This window comes from Aulonocara stuartgranti (genome assembly GCF_965226115.1).
Source record: "Aulonocara stuartgranti genome assembly, chromosome: 6".
NCBI classification, from domain to species: domain Eukaryota; kingdom Metazoa; phylum Chordata; class Actinopteri; order Cichliformes; family Cichlidae; genus Aulonocara; species Aulonocara stuartgranti.
The window spans coordinates 42,322,153-42,348,454 of NC_138944.1; the positions used below are offsets into that span (position 1 = coordinate 42,322,153).

Below are 26,302 nucleotides of genomic sequence, written 5' to 3' on the forward strand. Positions count from 1 at the left end.
GCTTTTAGCACAGCAGGACTTGTTGATGTCTCTTAATACGTTTCTTATTAATTATATTACTTTTAATTTTAAGATATTTTATATGTAATTTAAACTGTTTCCTCTCTGTTTTATATTTGTAGCACTTTGGTCAACATAGTTGGATGTAAAGTGCGTTATAAATAAAGATGCTATGCTATGCTATGCTATGTGAGTGGATTTAGAGAGACGTCGGTGTCAATACAACTGCTGCACATGATGAGAAAATTAAAAATTAATTATAAAATGTATGCACGTATTTGAGGGATGTAAAAAACCAAACACTGTACTGTAAAACAGCTGTGATGCAGCTTTAATGTTCTCTTCACATGTCACTGTATTTTATCCAGAGTGAAAAAAGAAAGTTTCTTTGTACAGACGACAGAAACTGCACAAAGCACATCAATAAGCCGGCAAGTTATGGTGAGATACTTTGTCTTTATCATGCAGTAACAATATTTCACGTTAAAATGATCTGTTGATGACTAGATTTATGTGCATTAATATGTTGAAGTGTTTTACTTTGGACCTTGTACCTGTATTTTCTTTTCTACTCAGGAATTGCTACAGGGAGGTGTGTTCCTTTTAATGCCATGATCAAGACGTGTGAGATTAAGGGTTGGTGTCCTGCTGAGATCGACACCATCAAGCCGTAAGATGATGCTCTGCATGTGGTAAAGAGCTTTTTAGTAGTGATGTGTCGGAAGTGAACGATGCTCCTTATCGCGAGCCGTGGGGTTTTTCTTTCTCTCTCTCTCTCTCTCGCACTTTTTTCCGCTTCACTCCGCATGCAAGCCGTGTGCTTTGCACTGGGCAGAGGGGGGAGGGGCAGTAGTTACACTCGCAGTAGCACAGGAACAGAGCGGGAGGGAAGGAGAGAGAAAGAGAGCCAGGGACAACAACGTCACATTAGAAAGGTATAGTAATCATCCACAACTATTTTCAGTTGCAGATGATAAAGGATTCAGAAAGTTTATTCATGCAGGTCCATATGACAGAGAATATGCATCTTCTTTTTGTTTTCATATTGTAATTTATACTTAATTGTGTTGTGGTTTGCAGTGTTTTGTGTTGTTTCACTTTAAATTTGTTTAAAAGGAAAAAGCTGAAAATTTTAATAGTTAAAAGTTGAAATGTGAATAGTTGGTTTTTGTATTATATGATTTATTTATTACATTTTATGTGGATTGAATAAATAAAAGTATATTTACGGTACCCTAGAGACAAAGCACATACAAACTCCAAAACATGTAAAAACTGTACAAAAGACAACAGCGGTGCTCCAGAATGCTGGGCGCAGTGGTGAGCGTTTGTTACCTAGTGGCTACACAAGCCAGGAAGTACCAAGTTTGTACGTGCTTTTTGGAGTTTGTACGTGTTTTGTCTCTAGGGGGCACCGCATATATTTATATATAAACATACATAGATAAAACCACTTTTTCTTTTACATTAGTAATTCCTTTTGTGCAAAATTTTATATTATTGTTAATAATAAATTAATTAAAGCAACAAAACAACCTGAAGATCCGGTTCGGAGCTGAAAGAACCGGTTCTCTAAAAAGAGCCGAAAATCCCATCACTACCTTTTAGCAGGCTTTCCCATATGGAAAAGATATTTATAAATCTTATAAAGTTTGTATCTGTCTTGTGTGAAACTTGTACGAAAAGCATACAAGAGTGAAAACAGATATAAGATCCCTAGAAAAATTTGATAAATGAAACTTGTATGTTTTGGATACTTCCTGGAACAATATCTGAAAGTAATGAGAAAGTGGCCACATGAGTAAATCATATAAGCCTTATATGATTCACTATATGAAGTAGGCCACATCTGATGCAAGTTTTTACTATTCCTTTTCAATTCAATTCAATTCAATTTTATTTATATAGCGCCAAATCACAACAAAAGTCGCCTCAAGGCGCTTCATAGATACAGAGAAAAACCCAACAATCATATGACCCCCTATGAGCAGCACTTTGGCGACAGTGGGAAGAAAAAACTTAACAGGAAGAAACCTCCAGCAGAACCAGGCTCAGGGAGAGGCGGGGCCATCTGCTGTGATTGGTTGGGGTGAGAGAAGGAAGACAGGATAAAAGACATGCTGTGGAAGAGAGACAGAGATTAATAACAGATATGATTCAATGCAGAGAGGTCTGTTAATACATAGTGAGTGAGAAAGGTGACTGGAAAGGAAAAACTCAATGCATCATGGGAATCCCCCGGCAGCCTACGTCTATTGCAGCATAACTAAGGGACAATTCAGGGTCACCTGGTCCAGCCCTAACTATATGCTTTAGCAAAAAGGAAAGTTTGAAGCCTAATCTTAAAAGTAGAGATAGTGTCTGTCTCCTGAATCCAAACTGGAAGCTGGTTCCACAGAAGAGGGGCCTGAAAACTGAAGGCTCTGCCTCCCATTCTACTTTTAAATACTCTAGGAACAACAAGTAGGCCTGCAGAGCGAGAGCAAAGTGCTCTAATAGGGTGATATGGTACTACAAGGTCATTAAGATAAGATGGGGCCTGATTATTTAAGACCTTGTATGTGAGGAGCAGGATTTTGAATTCTGGATTTAACAGGAAGCCAATGAAGGGAAGCCAAAACAGGAGAAATCTGCTCTCTTTCTAGTCCCTGTCAGGACTCTTGCTGCAGCATTTTCATTTCATTTATTTATTCATTTTCAGGCACAACAAATACCTATATTGAACATAAAATACACAAAACAAAAAACAAAACTTGCCTGAAAAAGGAGTGGGACGAAGAAAACTTATTAAATCCCACCCCTATACTCACTCATCAACAAAAAAAAACAATAAACTTCCCGCAGCTACGCCCATCATTGCATACAGACCCATCAACAGCCCCGGGCAGATACAAGCATCTAAGCGGCAGCTCGCAACCAACAATTAGAGTCTTCATAACTGAATACAGAATATATAAATTATAAATTGCATTACCACAGGTAACAGGCAGTAATAACTACAAGTAACAGACACACATACATATACATACATATATATCTACACACACAAGTACATATATGTACATACATACGCACACTTTATTTTTTATTTTTTATTTTGGAATCCATACCAGCAATGGTAAGAGGACAGACATTACAGAGCACACTAAAACCCATCATTGAGTATACTGTGACCAGACCAACTGTTTGTAGAGAAATTTAAATCTATGAATATTTTTGCATTGTTTCAATTGTAAACTCAGACTGTTCCAGATTTTCACACCACATACAGACACACAAAAGCCTTTACGGGTTGTTCGAGTTCTGGTTAATTTGAATTCTCCAAAGATAAGATGGGGCCTGATTATTTAAGACCTGGATTAGCTGAAGGCTTTTCAGGGAGTTTTTAGGACTTTCTGATAATAATGAATTACAGTCGTCCAGCCTGGAAGTAATGAATGCATGAACTAGTTTTTCAGCGTCACTCTGAGACAGGATATTTCTAATTTTAGAGATGTTGCACAAACAAATTTTAGAGATGTTGCACAAATGGAAGAAAGCAGTCTTACATATTTGTTTAATATGTGCGTTGAAGGACATGTCCTGGTCAAAAATGACTCCAAGGTTCCTCACAGTGTTACTGGAGGCCAAGGTAATGCCAGTAAGAATCTGCTTAGATACCATATTTCTAAGCTTTTCAGGGCCGAGTACAATAACCTCAGTTTGATCTGAATTAAGAAGCAGAAAGTTAGCGGCCATCCAGGTCTTTATGTCTTTAAGACATTCCTGCAGTTTAACTCATTGGTGTGTGTTATCTGGCTTCATGGACAGATAGAGCTGGGTGTCATCTGCATAGCAGTGTAAATGTATGCTATGTCTTCTGATGATGCTGCCTAAGGGAAGCATGTATAATGTAAACAGAATTGGTCCTAGCACTGAACCCTGTGGAACTCCATTATTAACCTCAGTGTGTGAAGAGGACTCTCCATTTACATGCACAAACTGGAGTCTATTAGATAGATATGATACAAACCACTGCAGCACAGTACCTGTAATACCTACAGCATGTTCTAATCGCTCTAATAGGATATTATGGTCGACAGTATCGAACGCTGCACTGAGGTCTAGCAGGACAAGCACAGAGATGAGTCCACTGTCAGAGGCCATAAGAAGATCATTTGTAACCTTCACTAAAGCTGTTTCTGTGCTGTGATGAGCTCTGAAACCTGACTGAAACTCTTCAAATAAACCATTCCTCTGCAGATGATCTGTTAGCTGTTTGACAACTACTCTTTCAAGGATGTTTGATATAAAGGAAGGTTGGAGATTGGCCTATAATTAGCTAAGACTGCTGGGTCTAGAGATGCTTTTTGAGTAAAGGTTTAACTACAGCCAGCTTGAAGGCCTGTGGTACATAGCTGATTATTAGAGATAGGTTGATCATATTTAAGATCGAAGCATTAATTAATGGCAGGACTTCTTTGAGCAGTTTTGTAGGAATGGGGTCTAAAAGACACGTTGATGGTTTGGAGGAAGTAATTATTGAAGTTAACTCAGAAAGATCAATTAGAGAAAAAGAGTCTAACTTAACATCAATGGTACTAAGAGTAGCTGTAGATAATATTACATCTGTGGGATGATTATTGGTAATTTTTTCTCTAATGATAAAAATTTTATTTGTGAAGAAGTTCATGAAGTCATTACTAGTTAACGTTAAAGGGATGGTTGGCTCAACAGAGCTCTGACTGTTTGTCAGCCTGGCTACAGTGCTGAAGAGAAACCTGGGGTTGTTCTTATTTTCTTCAATCAGTGATGAATAGTAAGATGTTCTGGCTTTGCGGAGGGCTTTCTTATAAAGCAACAAACTATTTCTCCAGGCTAAATGATGATCCTCTAAATTTGTGACATGCCATTTCCTCTCCAGATTACGAGTCGTCTGCTTTAGGCTACGTGTTTGAGAATTATTCCACAGAGTCAGGTACTTCTGATTAGAGACCTTAGTTTTCACCGGAGCTACAGTATCCAGAGTTGTACGTAGTGAGGAGGTGAAATTATTAACAAGATAATCGACCTCTGTTGGGGTAGCGTTCAGATAGCTGCTCTGCTCTGTGTTGGTACAGGGCATTGAAGATGATAACAGTGGGTGGATTATATTCTTAAACTTAGTTACAGCGCTTTCAGAAAGACATCTACTGTGATAAAGTCTACTTTCCACCACTGTGTAATCAATTATTGTAAATGTAAATGTTATCAGGAAATGATCAGACAGGAGAGGGTTTTCAGGAAACACTGTTAAATGTTCAGTTTCTATGCCATATGTTAAAACAAGATCTAGAGTGTGATTAAAGTGGTGGGTGGGTTCTTTTACATTTTGACAGAAGCCAATTGAGTCTAATAACAGATTAAATGCCATGTTGAGGCTGTCATTTTAGCATCTACATGGATGTTAAAATCACCCACAATAATTATTTTATCTGAGCTCAGAACTAAATTAGATATAAAGTCTGAGAAATCAGACAGAAACTCTGTGTAAGGCCCAGGTGGACGATAGATGATAACAAGTAAGACTGGTTTCTGAGTTTTACAGCTGGGGTGGACGAGGCTAAGCATCAGGCTTTCAAATGAATTAAAAGTCTGTCTTGGTCTTTCATTAATTAATAGGCTGGTGTGAAAAATTGCTGCCACACCTCCCCCTCGGTCTGTGCTTCGAGATTTCTGATAGTTAGAATGACTTGGGGGTGTTGATTCATTTAAACTAACATAATCATCCTGCTGCAACCAGGTTTCTGTAAGGCAGAGTAAATCGATTTGTTGATCAATTATTAAGTCATGTACTAACAGAGACTTGGAGGAGAGAGACCTAATATTTAATAATCCACATTTCACTGTTTTACTCTTTGGTTCAGATGTGGATACTGTATTGTTCTTTCTTTGTGATTGTTTATGTTTAAGTTGTTTGTTGCTGGTTTTTAGTTTGTTTTTTGTCTTTTTGGAAGCTGACACAGTCTCTATGGAGATGGGTTTTTGGGGGGGTAGCAGGAGGAGAGAAGCTGCAGAGAGGCGTGTAAGACTGCAACTCTGCTTCCTGGTCCCAACTCTGGATAGTCATATTTTGGGGGGTTTAATAAATTTGTCCATATTTCTAGAAATGAGAGCTGCTCCATCCAAAGTGGGATGGATGCCGTCTCTCCTAACAAGACCAGGTTTCCTCCAGAAGGTTTGCCAATTATCTATGAAGCCCACATCGTTTCTGGGACACCACTCAGACAGCCAGCAATTTAAGGAGAACATGCGGCTAAACATGTCACTCCTGGTCTGATTGGGGAGGGGACCAGAGAAAACTACAGAGTCCGACATTGTTTTAGCAAAGTTACACACCGATTCAATATTGATTTTAGTGACCTCCGATTGGCGTAACCGGGTGTCGTTACTGCCGACGTGAATTATGATTTTACTGAATTTATGTTTACCCTTAGCCAGCAGTTTTAAATTTCCTTCAATGTCGCCTGCTCTGGCCCCTGGAAGACAATTGACTATGGTTGCCGGTGTCTCTAGCTTCACATGTCTGAGAACAGAATCACCAATTACCAGAGTTTGACCCCCGGCGGGTGTGTCGCCGAGTGGGGAAAAATGGTTAGACACATGAACGGGTTGGTGGTGTACCTGGGGCTTCTGTTTAGGACTATGCTTCCTCCTCACCGTCATCCAGCCGCCCTCTTTCCCCAGCTGCTTGGGGTCTGCCGGGAAACAGCTAGCGGGGCCTACGCTATCTTCGGCTGCACCAGCTACAGGGGCCTGGCTAGCTACGGGTGAATGAAGGGTTCGAATCAGAGTCTCCAATTCAGTAATCCTGGCCTCCAGAGCTGCAAATATGCTACATTTGTTACAGATATCATTACTGCTAAAGGAGGCCGAGGAGTAACTAAACATCTGACACAATGAGCAGGAAAGTGCAGGAGGGACAGGTGAAGTAGCCATGGTGCTAACGAGTCGGCTACGAGCTAAGCTAAGCTAGCGAAACACCAAAGACACAGTGAGCTGGTAGGCGTACACCCGCTCTGACTGCTATGCTTATAAAAACACTGACAGTGTGAGAGGTCGGATGATCTGATATCCTCGTGTTGGTGTTGTTCCCAGACCATCATGAAAATGTTGTTCCAGGTTCAACATTGCAAGTGACCAATCACATTGTTGTGACGTTATTCCTTTGCACGCCAAGCCATTCGTGAATTTATGAAATTCCAATGTTGCAAGGACAATATTAATTCTGCTTACTGTTTATTAAAGGGTTACGGTTAGGGTTAGGGTCAGGGTCCGTTGATCGGCGGACAGAGGCGGTTTCACGCAGCTTAAGTACAGTTTTTTGTTTTACGCCGGTTTTTCCCGAAGTCGCAAAGGTATGACGTCACAACATTCTGATTGGTCACTTGCAATGTTGATCCTGGAACAACATTTAGTATGATGATCTGGGAACAACACCAACACGAGGATATCAGATCAACCGTGAGAGGTCACAGTTATCCTGATAGCAAGAACAATTCTGCAACACTATGATCCATGACCAGTGAGACCAATGCTCACTGGTCAGTGTTGAAACTGACCTCCCAGCCCATTGTTCCTTCAGTGCTGCTAGTTTCAGTCATCATGCAAATGTCCCGTTTATAAGGTTGGAAACCTGCAGTCAGCTGAGACTGAAGATGAAACGTTTCTCAAACATCCAGATGAACAGAATCAGAGACAAGTTTTATAAATCACTAACTTTGGTCCACCAGTGTAAACGAGGGGGGAAAATAGACTTTTAAAAAAAATATTTCAGCACCCCTACTGTAGTGTCTGTAACACTATTAAACTGCAGTTTTGTGTATTATATTTTTCTAGCTTTATTTTTATAGAAATGCAGAGTTTTGTTGGCCGATTCTGTTTTCCAACGTTTTTGTTAGTGTGACCAACCAGTTTGTGTTTATACTGGTTTTCTTTCTAATAACTAGAAGGAAATATGCTTATCTTTAGTGTAAGGTATTATTTTCATAGCTAAAGTAATGATTAGAATTACAACTTTGCCAAACTGCAGCAGGTTATAGATTTTTCTGCTTTCATCCGTCTTATTTTACCTCACCCAACAAAAGCAGTTGCAGCAGATTTATGTAGCAACATTTGTATCACATACCTACAAGATGCCTTAAAAGATACCTGTTTCTCTTTTTCATTCGTGTCTTTCATTTTCCTCATAACTGGATCCTTTATCTCAGGGGCGGGGCAATCCACTGTCCTGCAGGTTTTAGATGTCCCCCTGGGACGGCACACCTGAGGCTTGGAGTTCCCCACACCTGCTTTATCTTATTGATTATTTGTGCTAGCCTGTGGCTGGCTTCAAGCTCCAGCTTTAGTTTTAGCCACTTTGCATTTTTTAGCAATTAAAATAACCATGTTCAGCTGCATGAGTATAATATCTGATTAGGTTTGTTCTTATGAACATTATCACAGTGGTTCCCCTGCATTTTACTTTGGTCTGTGCATCTTCACTCACAGTGAAGAGCTTCCACACTAAGGACATATCAGTGCGTGCACGGCTATTTGCATGGGCTGCTGTGTGGGTGCTGTGCATGCATGAAATGGATGAGCTAATAATTGGACAAGCATGATACAAGCGAGCCGGTCACCAGCCGAGAACATCGTCCCCGGCAGTCAGTCGGTGCATTTTTTAATTAAATATATGTTAAGTAAATTCTGTCTTTCCTGTGACTCTGTGTGACGTTTTCATGTTTGTCTGTTCTCCCCTATGCAGCACACCAATGATGGAAACAGAAAATTTCACCATCTTCATCAAAAACAGCATCCGCTTCCCGACCTTCAACTACACCAAGTATCACACACCCTTATATGTTGACATTAAGGCTCGTCTGGAACATCTGTTTGTTTGTTTAACAAGGACAAATTATTCTGTTTTCACATTATTGCTCACTTTAATGAAGAAATGTTATATTCAGACTACTGAGTTGTGAAGAGAACGCTTTATCCCCGATAACTGTCACTCTGAATGCACTGGCACTAACACTGGAGTTGACATTTGCAAAGCATTCAATGCAAAACACTGTCAGCTCTGCATTCAAGCCAAGGATGCAAAATGAATATGAATCAGTGTTGATATAACTGCACAGTACCGCCAATTTAAAGGGAAAATTAAGGACTGTGAATAGATGGAGAGATCAGTTTCACTGAGCAGGAAAGGGTTCTGCTGTTTTTGCAGGGATGAAACCCCAACAGGTGACATTAATTAGCTAGCATTAGCATCTGTGTAATTCACTGTTTCACTCATGCTTCAATGTAAAGTGTAATGTTAGCCAAGCACCAGACTGAGCAACGGCAGCCTGCTCTGACAGGATGAGACACACTGGCTAATTCAGTTGAAAGCTGTTATGTCGTTATCACAGAGAAGTGTGTGCTACAGGAGGAGTCTCCATCTTTGTGCATACTTGTCACGTCTCAGATCATCAGACACATTTTATATTAGCCAAAGATAACTTGTGTGAATACAAAATGAGGTTTTTAATGATTGTTTCTTTTATAAATGTAACAAAACCGTTCAAAACTGGCCTGTGTGGAGAAAATCGCCCACTAAACCTAATAACTGGTTTTGCTACGTTGGCAGCAAGGCTTGGAATGAAGAGTTTGTGATAACTGGTCACACTAAAGCATCTCAATCTGGCAGAAGTCGGGAATTTGACTTGGTGTTCAGAGAATGACTTCCTGGTGTGTTTTGGATGTCCTGCTTGCACCGAGTGCACAGCTTGTTGGCTGAATAGTCTGCTTCAGGACTTTTTGGTAGTGACCAGACCACCACCATCACCACTATGTTTGATGTGTATTTTACAAAATGCACATCATACCAAACCTTTAATGGGATGCAAACCTTCCAGAAGAAATACAATCTTTGCACCACCCCTTGAAAATTGCTTTGTAACCCTTTCCACACTGACAGATATCAATGACTTTGATTCTGAGCTGTTTCTTTAGGTACTGGCATGCTGCTGTTTGAGAACTCTTAGGCTACTTCACTTTGTTAGACAGGTAATCAGGTAATTTCTTGAATCAACAGTTCTGGCTTTAATCAGATTTGAGTCGAACAAAGTGAACTCTGCTTTCCAAAAGAAGCGGTTAACCACAGTAGTACATAATCGAACAACATTTATCCTCCGATTAATAAAATCATGACTTAAACAACACATTTTGTATTCAGTCAAGTTATGTTTGTCTAATATTACATTTTTTGATGATCCGAAACATGCAAGTGTGACAAATATGAAGCAACTTGAAAATAAGAAAGGGGGCAAATACTTTTTCATGTCACTGTATCTGTTCAGAGTTAAGCCACAATTATACTTTTGTAAAAGTCAATCTGAAAATGGCACAATTATAGTTCAGAGACGCTTTGGCATGTGGCCATTATGCACAGCTGTAGCATGTACTTTTTGGTGATCATTTGGTGACATTACTGAAGTCATTTGCAAACCACAACATGCAGTAATATTTTAGACATTTTCATTTAAGACAAAGGACTTTGTACCAGGCCAACTGAGAGTAAATGTACTTGTCCAAAGAGCAGGTGCCACAAAAGTTAGTGTCGAGCCCAGAAATGATTAAATCTTACTGTTAGAATGATTGTCATATTTAAGGCTGACATATTGATGTGTTTGTTGGCAGAGGGAACTTCCTTCCTAACATCACGAAAAAATATATCAGTGAGTGTAACTTTGACATGGTCAACAACACCTACTGCCCGATCTTCAGAGTGGGAGATGTCGTCCGCTACGCCCAGCAGAACTTCACTAATCTGGCAGAACATGTACAGACCAAGCCTGTGTGTGTGTGTGTGTGTGTGGGGGGGGGGGGGGGGGGGGGGGTGTCCACTGGTTTTGGTGGGATTTTACCAGGATGGAAACTGACTTACGAGTGCTGGTTAGCTATTGCTTTACTTCAGTTTTATGCAGCCCTAACTATAAGCTTTATAAAGAAAAAACTTAATAAAGCCTAATTTTAGAAGCAGATGAGGGACTCTCTCCTGAACACAAACTGAAAGCTTGTTCCACAGGAGAAGAGCCTCATAGCTAACAGGTCTGCCTCCCATTTAACTTTTAGAAACTCTAGGAACCACAAGTCAGCCTCCAACCTGTTTGGTAGTGAATAGTCTTTAAGAGGCTTCATAGTTTCATAGTGCAAATGCAAACAGAAAGCAGACCTTAAAAGTAGTTCTTGGAGGAGCTGCTACCAGGTCGTTGCCCACAGGTGCTGCAGGGAGTCAGCTGAACTAACCCAGTGACTGAAAAGGAAGTCGTTTACATGTGTCAAAGTAGCAAGACTGGACCTGAAGTGATTGTGTCACTTACACAATAAAGCCTGTATGTACTTCTGTCAGGGAGGAGTGATTGGAATAAAGATCGGCTGGATGTGCGATCTGGACAAGTCGGATGACCACTGTAACCCCTCGTACTCATTCACCCGACTGGATGCTATGTCACAGAACAACACTGTCTCACCTGGCTACAATTTCAGGTATTAATGCCAAGAAATATGCAGACTCTGACTGACCATGAAACTCCACATTTACAGAGGAAATATGAGACTACTATAAATATCAGAAAAATCAAAATCTCTGATTTTCTCAGCTGCAATTATAATCAATCAATCAATCAATCAATCAATCAATCTTTATTTATAAAGCACTTTTCATACAAAAAATGTAGCACAAAGTGCTTTACATAGTTAAAAGCAGCCCACCCCACCCTCCAACTCACTCCCCGCACTCTCATTAACATAAATGATGTGAATACACACATATCTCCCCCCCCACCCCACCCACCCACACACACACACACACACACACACACACACACACACACACACACACACTTAGAGAGTGAAATTGGGCTGGGCACATATGAGCCAGGTGAGGAAACACTATCACAGGGAGCCGTCTGCACCGGGAGCCGGTCGCAGACCTCCAGGCTGGGCACACAGCAGGAGGGAGGCCAAGGAGCCCCCCAGCCAGGCTGAGAGGACCCCAGAGCCCCAGCAGCCACGGTCGATCACAGCCCCGGTGCAGAGAGCCCCCTCCGAGGAAACACTGGAGATATGACACAATAGGATATATACAGGGTAAAAAGATAAAATAAATAAGAACGGGATACAATATAAATATAAATATAAATAGAGTAAGAAGATTAAAAAATGAATAAGAATAAAATCAATAAATATTAGGTAAAGTCTAAATTAATAATAGAATAACAGGATAGAATAAATAAGCATAAAATAAATAAACGCTAAGTAAAAGGTTCGTATGGTAAAAGCAGATCTGAGAGATAAGAAGGCCCAAGACCATTAAGACATTTAAAAACCAATAAAAGAACTTTAAAATCGATCCTGAAACACACGGGGAGCCAGTGCAGCGATTCTAAAACCGGTGTAATGTGGGCCCGCCCTCTGGTCTTCATCAGCACACGAGCTGCAGAGTTTTGCAAAAGTTGTAAAGTTGAAATATTCTTCTTAGGAAGACCAGAGAGCAGGGCATTACAGTAATCAATGCGACTGGTAATAAAAGCATGCATCAGCATCTCTGTGTTGGCCCGAGAGAGAATAGGGCGGACTCTGGCTATATTTTTTAGATGATAAAATCCAATTTTGGTTACATGTTTAATATGTGGGATAAAACCAAGCTCAGAGTCAAAAATAACACCCAGGTTTTTCACTTGTAGCGAAGGACATAGTGAAAATGCCTCTAATTTAGACAAGAGTTTCTCTCTCTGAGCCTCAGGACCGACGATTAAAACTTCAGTTTTGTCCTGGTTAAGCTGTAAAAAGTTTTCTGCCGTCCAAGATCTTATATCCAAGATACAGTTAAAAAGAGCATCCATTGGTCTGGTGTCATCAGGAGACACGGAGATGTACAGCTGAGTGTCATCAGCGTAACTGTTAAAGTTATAACCACTGTTAGGAAACTGGTAAATAGACTGGTGCTAATATAGGTATTTCCTACTCCAGTTAACCACCCGACACAAATTCATTCAGTGCTGTGCCTAAGCAGCACGTCTAACACTCACACATGCTCATTTATCCTCTGATGAATGCATCAGTATTCCAGTGTCTTTAGAACAGGTACTGTCAATATAAATGCTGACAATTGGAAAAAGACACAATTCATTAGACAGTTTAAAGTTTTTAGACAACAGAAATTACAACCAACAAATGTACGGTCATTTACAAGATGGTAGGTTTGATTAGGAAAGTCAGCGTGCAGACAAGGTGTTTGTGCGGAGGACCCAAATGCAGATGCATGGAGGCGGGGTGCGTTCAGCAAAAAGCAAGCTGTTTATTGGCTGATGATGAAGATACCAAGTACAAACATAAAGTTCACAAAGGGAATTTAAATCTTGGACAATCCTGGGAACAGTGAACAGACAAACTGACAAAGGCCAAGACAAGTGTGGAGAACACATCACAGGTGAACTAGACTGCAGCAGATGAGCCAAGGGAAGCAAAAACTGAAAACAAAGCACCACGACAACAGCTCACTAACATCCAGCAGGAAATGTGAAAACTGAAATCCTGCTGATATTTAGGGCAGATCAAGCCTAACCGGACTGCAACAGCCTGATGAATCTGTTTGTGTTCCATGATGCTATAAAAAATGGATGGATGTGTGCACGTTCACTATAATGCTGCACTTCTCTCTGGATAAGCTGGACACCCGATACTTTAAGAGTGCCTCAGTTTTCTGTTGCATGTCTTGATTCTGGAATAATTAACGGAAGCTGTGAGAACTTTGAGGACTGTTCTAATATCTGTCCTTCAGCCTGCACTGATATCTTGGACTCCACTCAGACTGTCTGCGCTAAGCCATTGTCAGAGCCATGGTTCAGTGAACATAGGTGCACCCTTAGACATGATTGTAGATGTGCTGAAGGTAGATGGAAGAAGGATAGGATGTATGTTTCTATAAAGATACTTAGGGACTGTCTCTCTGTTTACCAAATAGCCACAAGCCTAATCATATCATCAGTACAAGTAATAATGTTGGAGCTTAGTATGTGTGAGGCAGTAGGTGACGAGACACAAGACCTAATAGCTGAAACTTGGTCGGTAAAAGATGCCAAAAAAATCGTCAGTGTTCCTCCTGTGTGCTCAGCTGTCTTGGAGCAGTTTGAGCCTGTTTCCCTGAGTTAAGGATCCGTGGTAGTTCATCGCCTAAGATAATCACACTGCCCATCAGATCGTCTCCCCCCAAACCTCCTTAAACATAATTGGGCTTTATATCCAGAAATTAATTGACACTTTGTGTCCCATCATTTTTTAAACAGCCTCTTCTTAAAAATCACACTGTGGACCCAACTGTTCTGGTTAATTACAGGCCAATCTTGAAGCTCCCCTTTCTTTCAAAAGTTCTAGAGACAGTGATCTGCTTACAGTTGGAGGCTCACCTTGATCTTAATGAGATCTCTGAAAGGTTTCCGTTTGGTTCTAAATCACTACACAGCACTGAGACAGCACTTTTGAATGTTTTAATGACATTTTCTTAACTCTGGGTTGTAGCAGCCCTGCTGCCCTCTTGATGTTGAGCCTTTTATCCTTTCACTGTAAGACAAATGTTAAAAACCTCGGTGTGCTGTGATGCTTCCTTCAAACTGTGTAGGCAGGTGAGCGCAGTAGTCCGATCTAGCTTTTTCCATCTGAGACAGGTAGCCAAGGTAAAGCCAGACCTTCCAGCTAATGTCTTTCAGTGTGTTATTCATCTCTTCATTATGTGAAGATTACTGCCATTCTCTGCACAGGCCTCTCTTTATCATCTCCAGTTGGTCCGAAATGCCGCCGCTCGTCTGCTAACTGGCATTAAAAGGAAGGAGCCTGTGACCCCAGTGTTGGCCTCTCTACACTGGCTTCCTGTTCCTCATAGGATCCAAATTTAACTTTTTGTTTTTAAATCACTGAACAGTCGAGCCTGCTCTTACCTGTCTGAGCTCCAGAAAGAACCACGAGGTCCAGGTCAAAACGAATGCTATCCATTTCACAGTCTTAAATCTGGTGGCAACAGAGCCTTCTCCGTGGCAGGTCCCAGACTCTGGAAGAGTCTGCCTCTACATATTAGATCTACACATGTTTGGGTTAGCACACACTGACCCAAACCTCTCTTTGTTTTAACAGCCTTAGTCATTGTTGTTGTAGTTGGTTTTTGTGTCTAATGGTTTTATTCCTTCTCTTTTATTGCATCATTTTTGTGCATTTTAATTTGTAAAGCATAATGTGCAGCATGAGCAGCACTGTGGTAGGCAGTGAGCAGAGGGCCCAGTAGAGGACGTCGGGCCCTCAGGCCACGATCATGAAATCCATTTCTAATTGTTTGGTCTGAGACATTGACACTGGTGGCCTGCTGGAGGGCATCCTGTAGAGCTTTGGACATGCTCATTTTCTTTGTCCTTGCACAAATGAGGAGATATCAGTCCCCCCGATCGGTTAAAGGCTTCTACAGCCCCGTCCAACTCTCCTAGAGTAACTCCCTGTCTCCTGGACTCTCCTCCATGCTCTTGAGACTGTGCTGGGAGACACAGCAAACCTTCTGGCAATGACACATATTGATGTGCCATCCTAGAGGAGTTGTACTACCCGTGCAACCTCTGTAGGGTCCAAGTATCTCCTCATGCTACCAGTAGCAATGCTCACCCTATTCAAATGCAGAAATACTGATAAAACAGTCAGAAAAGATGAGGAGGGACAAATGTCAGTGGCCTCCACCTGTAAAACTATGCCTGCTGATTATTTCATTAACACCAAAGCTGCTGAAACTGATAAACTCCTTTGGTACTCAACTGACCAGGTAATTACCTCAGAAGTTTAACTGACTGTACTCTGATAAAAACTGTTCTTTTAATTGTATTTTGGAGCAGTATATTTAAGTTACGATAAGGTACGATCGTGGCTCAAGTGTTGGCAGTTCGTCTTGTAATCGGAAGGTTGCCGGTTCGAGCCCTGGCTCGGACAGACTCGGTCGTTGTGTCCTTGGGCAAGACACTTCACCTACCGCCTACTGGTGTTGGCCAGAGGGGCCGATGGCGCGATACGGCAGCCTCGCCTCTGTCAGTGCGCACCAGGGCAGCTGTGGCTACACCTGTAGCTGCCTCCACCAGTGTGTGAGAGTGAAGTGAAATTTATTTCGGTCAACAACACAGATTATCATTTTACATAAAAGTACTCAATCATACAGCCTGTGGCTTATAATTATCCTATCCTTTACCCCATAGGAATAATCAAATCCTTAGCCAAGAAAATAAATAGCATTGACAAATAAGTTATATAACAGTTTGAAAATAAATCAATGATAAATCAAGAAATGAAATCAACACAAAGTTATTCATCAAACCAAATTTCCATAAGCTTGAATGATACCAATTTTTAAATTCTTCCTGAAAAATGACAAAGAAAAACACATCTTCAGTTCATCATTAAGTCCATTCCATAATTTCACTCCCAAAACTGGCACATCTATACCTAACACTGGTTTCCACTTTAGGTATTTCAAACTTATAAGACCCCCTCAAATCATATTTTCCATCTCTTAGTTTAAACATACTTAGAATACAAAGTGGAACATTCTTTTTCATCACTCGATATATCATTTCTAAAGTTTTACAATACATAATGTCCATGAATTTTAACATAGATGATCCTACAAAAACTGGTTGGTGGACTCCCTATACGCAACTTTATTTATTATTCAGATTGAATGAATAGTGGAATTGTAAAGCGGTTGAAAAGCACTATATAAATGCAATCCATTATTATATGTGGCCAAATAGCATTAAGTAAAAACTAGCTTTAATTGTGGCATATAAAAACAGTGTTTGATCTTTGTCTAATCATATCTACATGTCTACAAGAAATGTGTTTTTTTTGTCTTGTTTTATTGATCATTCATGAACCTTCTAGTAAATTGAACAGAATAGATGTCACTATAAGAATGATGTGATGTTTCTTTCTATTTAGATTTGCAAAGTATTTTAAGATGGAAAATGGGACTGACTACCGCACTCTGGTCAAAGCCTATGCTATCAGGTTTGACGTCTTGGTCAATGGAAATGTGAGTGTGTAGTTTCACTGTCAGTTCACTGAATAAAGAAGTTTACATCCAGTTACCTTTATTTCACAAACACATTAATGATACAGGAATATAAATATGTGTGTAATTTTTTAAAATATATTTTTAAATGATACATCTATAGTCTTGATTGTCATGTTTCTGTTGTTGTTTGTGAATAAAAGAAGAAAACACAAAACACCAGGACTTTTTTGTACCGATCTTCTCCAGGAAACTGAACCTGACTCATACTCTTGTTTTGCAGGCAGGAAAGTTCAACATGATCCCTACACTCATTAACATGGTTGCAGCCTTTACATCAGTGGGAGTGGTGAGTTAACGTTTAGATTTAATCAAATCGTTATAAATGTTTAATTCAGGAGTTTTGTTAAGATTAGTCAATTCTAAAAAGCAAAAGTTTTCCTCTTATCTTTTTCTACCCTTTAAAAAGGAAAATGGAAAGCCTGACATAAAAAATTTTGGTCTAAGAACTGAAGGTGGCTTTGAAGCAGCTTACACCTCAAATGTAAGCCAAAAATCAGGAAGGGGTCTTTATTATTAAGTGGAAAAAATCCAGAGCTACGTGGCCCTGTGTGAAAAGTTCATTGTCCCCTAAGCCTAACAACTGGTTGGGAATTTGAACAGATGTGCGGACATTCTCCATCATGTTTTGGTAAACAGCAGAAGTCGTGCTTCCATTTACCACAGCAAGTCTTCCAGGTGCTGATGCAGCAAAACAGCCCCAGACCATCACGCTGACACCAACATATGTTACTGTGGTATGATGTTTTCTGAAATGCTGTTACTGTTACTCCAGATGTAATGGGACACACACCTTCAACATTTGTCTCGTCAGTCCACAGAGTGTTTTTCCAAAAGCCTGGGGGACCATCAAGATGTTTTCTGGTAAACAAGCCTTTATGGTTCTTTTGCTCAGCAGTGGGTTTCGTCTTTGAACTCTGCCATCTGGGCAACAATGGCCTGCATGGCGGAGTCATGAACACTGACCTTAACTGAGGCAAGTCAGGCCTGCAGTTCTTTGGATGTTGTTCTGGGCTCTTTTGTGACCTGCTGGATCAGTCGTTGTAGCACCTTTGGGGTATCTTTGGTCAGCAATCAATTTTTCACTCAGAGCCATGTAGGTTTGGGTTTTATTTCCCCGTAATAATAAATACCTTCATTTTGTGTACTTGTGTTATCTTGGTACCTGGACTGGTTCTTACAGAGCACTTTTCCACTATAACTGCTTTTTCTATTTAACATTCACACACATTCATTTTCCAATGGATGCATCAGAGAGGAGCTTGGGGTTAGTATCTTTCCCAAGGACATTTGGCATGCAGACTGGACCAGCCAGGGGAACAAACCACCAGCCTTACAAGTAGTAGGTGACCTGCTCTACCACCTGAGTTACAGCCCCCCCTTAAATTGGTGTGGTGATCCGAAACATTTAAGTGTGACAAACATACAAAAAAATAGGAAATCATGAAGGGGGCAAACATGTATTCGCACCACTGTGTGTGTGGTGTCCCCATGAAAATAAAAGCCTTTTATTACATATTAAAACCTATCAGAAGTTCCTGGACCACAATCTTTCCAATTTTCTTTATTACTGTAATTCCCTTCAATGACCATTATTGTTTCTTCTTACTTTCTAATTTAGATTTAAAGAATGTTTTGAAAATGCTCATGAAAGTGAGTTCATGAGCATTTTCTGCATCTGAAATTAGAGAAGATCCATTAGTGTCATCGTTGTCAGTCAAAAATATATCAAACATCTGCAACTGCTTGTTTTCAGGATGAAACAACCAACATGTGCAACACCGCTTCATTTTTCCAAATTAAGGGACATTCATATCATTAGTTTATTTGCTGTTGTTTTCTAAACTTACAATAGATTTTCTATGTTTAGACCCGAACTCTTTCATGGCATGCATTTTTAAACTCTCTTTGCTATTTAGGCTGTTTGGGACCTGATTAATGTAAAAACAAAGAATTACCAGATTTTTTTTACCTGATTTTTCTTTCTGAGAGAAATGAGATCCACATATGAGGATATTTGCTTTAAATTTTGATAGAACAGAGGCAGTATAATGTCCTCGTAATTGGAAATCAGGCCCTTGTAGAGCAACATTTTGTATTTTGGTCTAGATATCCCAAAATGTGATGTCCACATATGTGGACGCCAGGTCCTAGGAAGTTAATATATTTATTTAGGCCACTTATATTTGGAAGCCAGGATTATTAAATAAATACATAATGGGTTACATTTGAGGTGTGATTAAAAAAAGTCCCAAATTGATGAATATTGACAAAAAGGTAAAGCATCCATGATGCTTCACACAAAATTTTGGTTAGGTTGGAAAAGAGGTTGATTTTATTTCTCAGTAGAAGTTCAAGGTTAGTGGGGAAATCAGTGCTCAGTGTTCAGAAACAGACAGCTAGAGAACAATCTGAAAATAGCAGCTGTGCTTGAAGATGTCTGCACATGTCCTAGAAAATGATCTTAAACTGGTGATCATCAAAAATTCAATCAGGTTAGACTTTTGATTTTTATTGGCCTTAAATACCAGAAAAAATGAACTGAAACTAAATGGAAATGAAGCTGTGGACCAAGGGGTGGTGACAAGTGACATTTTGGAGGTTGAAGGGGCTCGCTTGTAATTATTATTATTATAATTATAATTATTATCATTATTATTATTACGTAGGGCACAGTGCTGTGTGACATCATACTGCTCAACTTCCTGAAAGGTGCGGAGCAATACAAGGCCAAGAAATTTGAAGAGGTAAAATACCCAGCTCTTAATCACGTTTTAATGTGCACGTTATCTGATTTTTATTGGTGACCATGTTGCTGACATGTAAGGTTAAAACATTATTACATTAAAACACAAAAAGGCTCAAAGTTCAGCAGAACGCAATTTGGAAAAAGTGCGTTTTAAAAAATGGTTTTAAAAAGGACACCCAGCTTGAACCCCTTTCACTTTTGGCAATTCATTCAAATTCTTGGGGTCTTAGATCATATTTAACTCTTGACTCTCTTTTCTGAACTAATCAGATTTCAGGCCTGCTTAAAGAACAACTGTTGCGGGTTCAGATATTGAGGGTGAACACAAAAACAATAATGGTCCAGAAGAGCTTCGGTCAAACAATGATTTTAATGAACACATGCGTGGGGAGATGAACACTGCACACAGACAGCATCGATCTCCAAATGGTGGAGCATTACTCAAACTCTTATAGCCACTGTTGACCCCCACCTAGTCGTAAAAGCCTAAACATTCACATTTTCCTAACTCCTAGCGAGCCTGACTTATGGCCTTGGCTCCCTATTTTGTCTGCCTTTAACAACGGTGGGAGTGAAGCTCCCGTGGAATGTGCTCTGTCTCCTCTACTATCAGAAAAAGCAAAGTCCTGACTCTCTGAAAACAGTATTTCTTATAACTATAACAGGGAGTGCAGAATTATTAGGCAAGTTGTATTTGTGAGGAATAATGTTATTATTGAACAACAACCATGTTCTCAATGAACCCAAAAAACTCATTAATATCAAAGCTGAATGTTTTTGGAAGTAGTTTTTAGTTTGTTTTTAGTTTTAGCTATTTTAGGGGGATATCTGTGTGTGCAGGTGACTATTACTGTGCATAATTATTAGGCAACTTAACAAAAAACAAATATATACCCATTTCAATCATTTATTTTTACCAGTGACACCAATATAACATCTCCACATTCACAAATATACATTTCTGACATTCAAAAACAAAACAAATCAGCGACCAATATAGCCACCTTTCTTTGCAAGGACACTCAAAAGCCTGCCATCCATGGATTCTGTCAGTGTTTTGATCTGTTCACCATCAACATTGCGTGCAGCAGCAACCACAGCCTCCCAGACACTGTTCAGAGAGGTGTACTGTTTTCCCTCCTTGTAAATCTCACATTTGATGATGGACCACAGGTTCTCAATGGGGTTCAGATCAGGTGAACAAGGAGGCCATGTCATTAGTTTTTCTTCTTTTATACCCTTTCTTGCCAGCCACGCTGTGGAGTATGGGCAGAAATCTGTGCCATCAGAAACTGAATTTGAATAAGTTAAATTTGAATTTGGATTGCTGACGACACAGTGGTGTCGGGTGCCATCTCCAACAACGATGAGACGGCCTACATGGATGAAGTGAAGAATCTGGCATCGTGGTGCCAGGACAACCACCTCCAGCTGAACGTCAGCAAGACCAAGGAGCTGGTGGTGGACTTCAGAAGGGGTCAGCACAGAGACTACAAGCCCATTATCATCAATGGAGCTCCAGTGGAGAGGGTGCAGTCCTTCAAGTATCTTGGTGTCCACATCTCCTCAGACCTGACATGGGCTGCCCACATTCAGGTCCAGACCAAAAAGGCTAGGCAGCGCCTGTATCACCTACGACAACTGAGGAAGTTCAGGGTCTCTCCAAAGATTTTCTATACAGGCGCTGTGGAGAGCATCCTCACACAGAACATGACATCGTGGTTTGGGAACAGCTGTGTGAAGGACCAAAAAGCTCTCCAGAGAGTGATCCGTACAGCAGAACGCTGCTGCAGGATTGCTCTCCCCCGCTTCAGGACACCTACACCAGGAGATGCCGGACTAGAGCAGCGCAGATACTGAAGGACCCGTCCCATCCTGGCAACAAACTGTTCCAACTTCTGCAATCTGGTAGAAGGTTCCGCATCTTCCGGGCAAGGACAGAGAGACTCAAGAGGAGCTTCTATCCCCAAGCCATCCGTGCCCTAAACACACACACCCGCCCTCTCACATCATCTATAATTGACTGAGTCAGGACTCTTCCAGACACTCTAAACCAAGGCACAATGTACATTTCAATTCCTTTAATTTTAAATATGTTTATATTGTCTATCCTGTAAAATAGTCAGATATCTATTCATATTAATGTACAGAATTCACCTGCTTGCTGCTACTACTGCACATTCACCCAGTGTATATACTATATGTGTATATATATATAATGTTCCTCCTCTACCCCCCCCAATTTTTGCACATGTCGAGGAGCGTGTCAGGCTACATTTCACTGTGTGTTATACTTGTATAACTATGCATGTGACAAATAATAAAGAACCTTGAACCTTGAACCTTGAATCTGAATTGTAACTTGAATAAATGCTTTTGAAAACTGAATTTGAATTAGTCTAATTTGAAATTGAATTTATGGTTTGAAAATGATCATCACTAAATTGAAATTGAATTTTATATTTTGAAAATGAATGGATTTGCTTTGAAACTGCATTTTATCCTTTAAAAATTCAGCTCTCGAATAATTTCAGTTTCACTTCTCACCATTCAGTTTCAGTTCCAAAATTCAGTTTTTTGGAACTTACATCCGGTTCCGGTTCAAGCGCAGATTAATAGAACTACGTTTTACTAGCGGACCGAAAGTACTGACGGGAATTATAATTTCACCCTCAGATGAGCCAAGCTACGACTGTCAGGGAAGGTGATGTAGGTTCAGAGCATATGAGAGTGGTTAAGTTTGTCTCTTGTCTAGATGAAGGCACAAGAGGGATCAATGGCAAGGCGTAGAGATTCAGTATCTTCAGTCTTCAGTGGACACTCCATTTCTGGCACAAAACACCTGTAAAAGATGGTCGATTTAGGAGGTGACCCGACAACTTCAGCCTGTCAAACATAGCAATGGAGCAGTGTGTTTTAAAAAAAAAAAAAAATCTAATTAAGCATGCACTCAGTACCCTAAAAATTATTATGGTAGTTAAACACAGTGATAGTTGTATATCACATTATATCACTTCAAACAGAGGTGATCCAGTAATGCTGCACTAATGAATTAGACTAACTATTCACTTTAGCTAAAGTTATGAAGTTAGCTAAAGAGTTGGGATGCTGTGTAAGACATAAATAAAGCTAAAACACAAAGGTTTGGACACCGTTTTGCATGTTTCCCTACTGTAGGGGTCTCTGCAAGCATACAGAGGGGCACTCTGAGAGGGTCCAAGATGACAACTTTGGAATTCTACTAGAAACAGTCGATCATATTTGTTTGTCAAAGCTGAATTCAGGGCAAACTACGCTAAATTACCGTTTTTAGCTAACAGCTACAATAAGCATAACAGTTACTGTATGGCTATCATTTGTTAACATGACGCTTGTTCTTATACATGTAATACATTTATTACCAACCTAAGAGTTCATCCGCTGGTCATTCGACATGACAAATGACTTCTGAAGTCTTAATTCAGCTCAAGACGCTGTAGATTCCCGTCAGTAACACTTTCGGTCCGCTAGTAAAACGTAGTTCTATTAATCTGCGCTTGAACCGGAACCGGATGTAAGTTCCAAAAAACTGAATTGTAGAACTGAAACTGAATGGTGAGAAGTGAAACTGAAATTATTCGAGAGCTGAATTTTTAAAGGATAAAATGCAGTTTCAAAGCAAATCAATTCATTTTCAAAATATAAAATTCAATTTCAATTTAGTGATGATCATTTTCAAACCATAAATTCAATTTCAAATTAGACTAATTCAAATTCAGTTTTCAAAAGCATTTATTCAAGTTACAATTCAGATTCAATCTGAGCAATTCAAATTCAAATTGAACTTATTCAAATTCAGTTTCTGATGGCACAGATTTCTGCCCATAGTGGAGTACTTGGACGCGTGTGATGGAGCATTGTCCTGCATGAAAATCATGTTTTTCTTGAAGGATGCAGACTTCTTCCTGTACCACTGCTTGAAGAAGGTGTCTTCCAGAAACTGGCAGTAGGACTGGGAGTTGAGCTTGACTCCATCCTCAACCCGAAAAGGCCCCACAAGCTCATCTTTGATGATACCAGCCCAAACCAGTACTCCACCTCCACCTTGCTGGCGTCTGAGTGGGACTGGAGCTCTCTGCCCTTTACCAATCCAGCCACGGGCCCATCCATCTGGCCCATCAAGACTCACTCTCATTTCATTAGTCCATAAAACCTTAGAAAAATCAGTCTTGACATATTTCTTGGCCCAGTCTTGACGTTTCAGCTTGTGTGTCTTGTTCAGTGGTGGTCGTCTTTCAGCCTTTCTTACCTTGGCCATGTCTCTGAGTATTGCACACCTTGTGCTTTTGGGCACTCCAGTGATGTTGCAGCTCTGAAATATGGCCAAACTGGTGGCAAGTGGCATCTTGGCAGCTGCACGCTTGACTTTTCTCAGTTCATGGGCAGTTATTTTGCGCCTTGGTTTTTCCACACGCTTCTTGCGACTCTGTTGGCTATTTTGAATGAAACGCTTGATTGTTCGATGATCATGCTTCAGAAGCTTTGCAATTTTGAGACTGCTGCATCCCTCTGCAAGATATCTCACTATTTTTGACTTTTCTGAGCCTGTCAAGTCCTTCTTTTGACCCATTTTGCCAAAGGAAAGGACGTTGCCTAATAATTATGCACACCTGATATAGGGTGTTGATGTCATTAGACCACACCCCTTCTCATTACAGAGATGCACATCACCTAATATGCTTAATTGGTAGTAGGCTTTCGAGCCTATACAGCTTGGAGTAGGACAACATGCATGAAGAGGATGATGTGGACAAAATACTCATTTGCCTAATAATTCTGCATTCCCTGTATAATGCATCATAAACAATATCATTCATTCACAATAAATCAGCAGTCTAATGTAATACAAATAAGTTTAACACATGTAATAGTTATCACCTTCTTCTAATTCAGGAGAATGCAAACTAAAACTACATAATAGCTTCACAATCCTTAATCAGGGGCATAACATGGCGTAAGATAATATTATAATCTCACACAACCTTACTGTAAATGCAACAAAAATGAGTGAGTGTGCATCTGTGCAGCTATGCTTGGAAAAACCCAGAAACTATTCTGTTGGTTATTCAAGCTCTATCTTTACTGATATTTACTGAGGTGTGAAAACTTCAAAAGGAAACCACTTTGAAAAGTTCACTTCATTTGCCATCATTTGACTTTTCAGACAAATTTTCAGTTTAGTTTTGTCACAGTTTGCCGGGGCAAGCCGTGTGAATAATAATGGATCCAAACTGCAGGCTGCTGAAGTGGAGGGTGAGTTTATTTGCAACCAAAAGGTACAACAGACAGGGTGGCGAGGAACAGAACGGTGAAAACTCTAAACTGGGAAAACTAAATAAAACACTAACCGGAATACGAACGTGACTTGCAGGGAGAATGACCAGAGAATCAACACAGAAGGGTGGAAGGGAAATAACACAGACGAACCAGCAATTACTATGACAGAAGACACAACTTAAATACACTCAGAGAACACAGGGAGATTACATACAGGTGGGAACACAGCTGGGAGTGATTAACATGACGAGACTAGGGAGGCAAACTGAAAACACTCACATAAGACACAGACCTTCACAATAAAACAGGAACTTACACAAGAAAAGACACAAACTAAGAAACGTGGACTAGATACAGGAACACACGGGAAGAACAGAGTAAACACTAACCAGAGAATTAACAGAACCACAATCACGAAGAGAAAACACAAAACGCTGGGTCAAAAGGACCCAGGATCATGACAAGTTTCTTATTGTGATAGCCCGGTCCTGTGTGCAGCTGTGTTCTCTTTCCCTGCTTATCTCATGTGTGTGTATTTAAGCCCATAGTTTTCCTTTTTATATTTTGTGTCTAAGCGTTTTGCTGTGCGGCCCCTGTTTAGGACTACCTTTAAAACCTGGTTTCTTCAGCCAGCTGGACTTGCTGCCTCACCTAAATAAAGGTGTATTTTTGTCTATTATTTACCACGACACTAGTGATGTGTTGGTCCCAAACGAACAAACTCTTAGAGCCGGCTCTTTGAAGTGAACGATGCGAGCCGGCTCCTAATTGGGAGCCGTGATTTTTTTTTTCTTTCTCCCAACCTCTCTCTCGCACTTTTTTCGGCTTCACTCCGCATGCGAGCCTTGTGCTTTACGCTGGGAAGAGGGGAGAGGGGCGGTAGTTACACTCGCAGTCAAAGCGTTCTCACTCCCGAGGCGTAACATGTCGACGTTTTGTCACGTCCCGCGGCGTTCCTGAGGAACGCGAAAGGAGACCTTCGGCGTTCTTATGGTACGGGTCATGGCTGGAATCCAGTGCAATGACGCTCCCGCGGTAATAACCCAGCCCTAAACCTAACCTTATCCCTAGCCCTGACCATAACCTTATTCCTGACC

General features: G+C 40.4%; 2 protein-coding genes across 2 annotated transcripts in view; both read left to right on the forward strand.

The window, feature by feature from the left end:
• The window catches only part of LOC309708778 (uncharacterized protein), a gene marked incomplete at its 5' end in the record, with an annotated part of 172,405 nt that overhangs the window by 100,731 nt on the left and 45,372 nt on the right, over positions 1-26,302 (forward strand). The window lies entirely within an intron of this gene.
• The window catches only part of p2rx3b (purinergic receptor P2X, ligand-gated ion channel, 3b), a gene marked incomplete at its 5' end in the record, with an annotated part of 37,928 nt that overhangs the window by 7,816 nt on the left and 3,810 nt on the right, over positions 1-26,302 (forward strand). The window contains 8 exons of the mRNA XM_082536915.1: positions 369-441; positions 577-670; positions 8,765-8,842; positions 10,681-10,822; positions 11,393-11,529; positions 17,008-17,101; positions 17,364-17,429; positions 19,810-19,887. Coding sequence (XP_082393041.1) covers positions 369-441; positions 577-670; positions 8,765-8,842; positions 10,681-10,822; positions 11,393-11,529; positions 17,008-17,101; positions 17,364-17,429; positions 19,810-19,887 — 762 coding nt within the window. The remainder of the gene's footprint in view (positions 1-368; positions 442-576; positions 671-8,764; positions 8,843-10,680; positions 10,823-11,392; positions 11,530-17,007; positions 17,102-17,363; positions 17,430-19,809; positions 19,888-26,302) is intronic.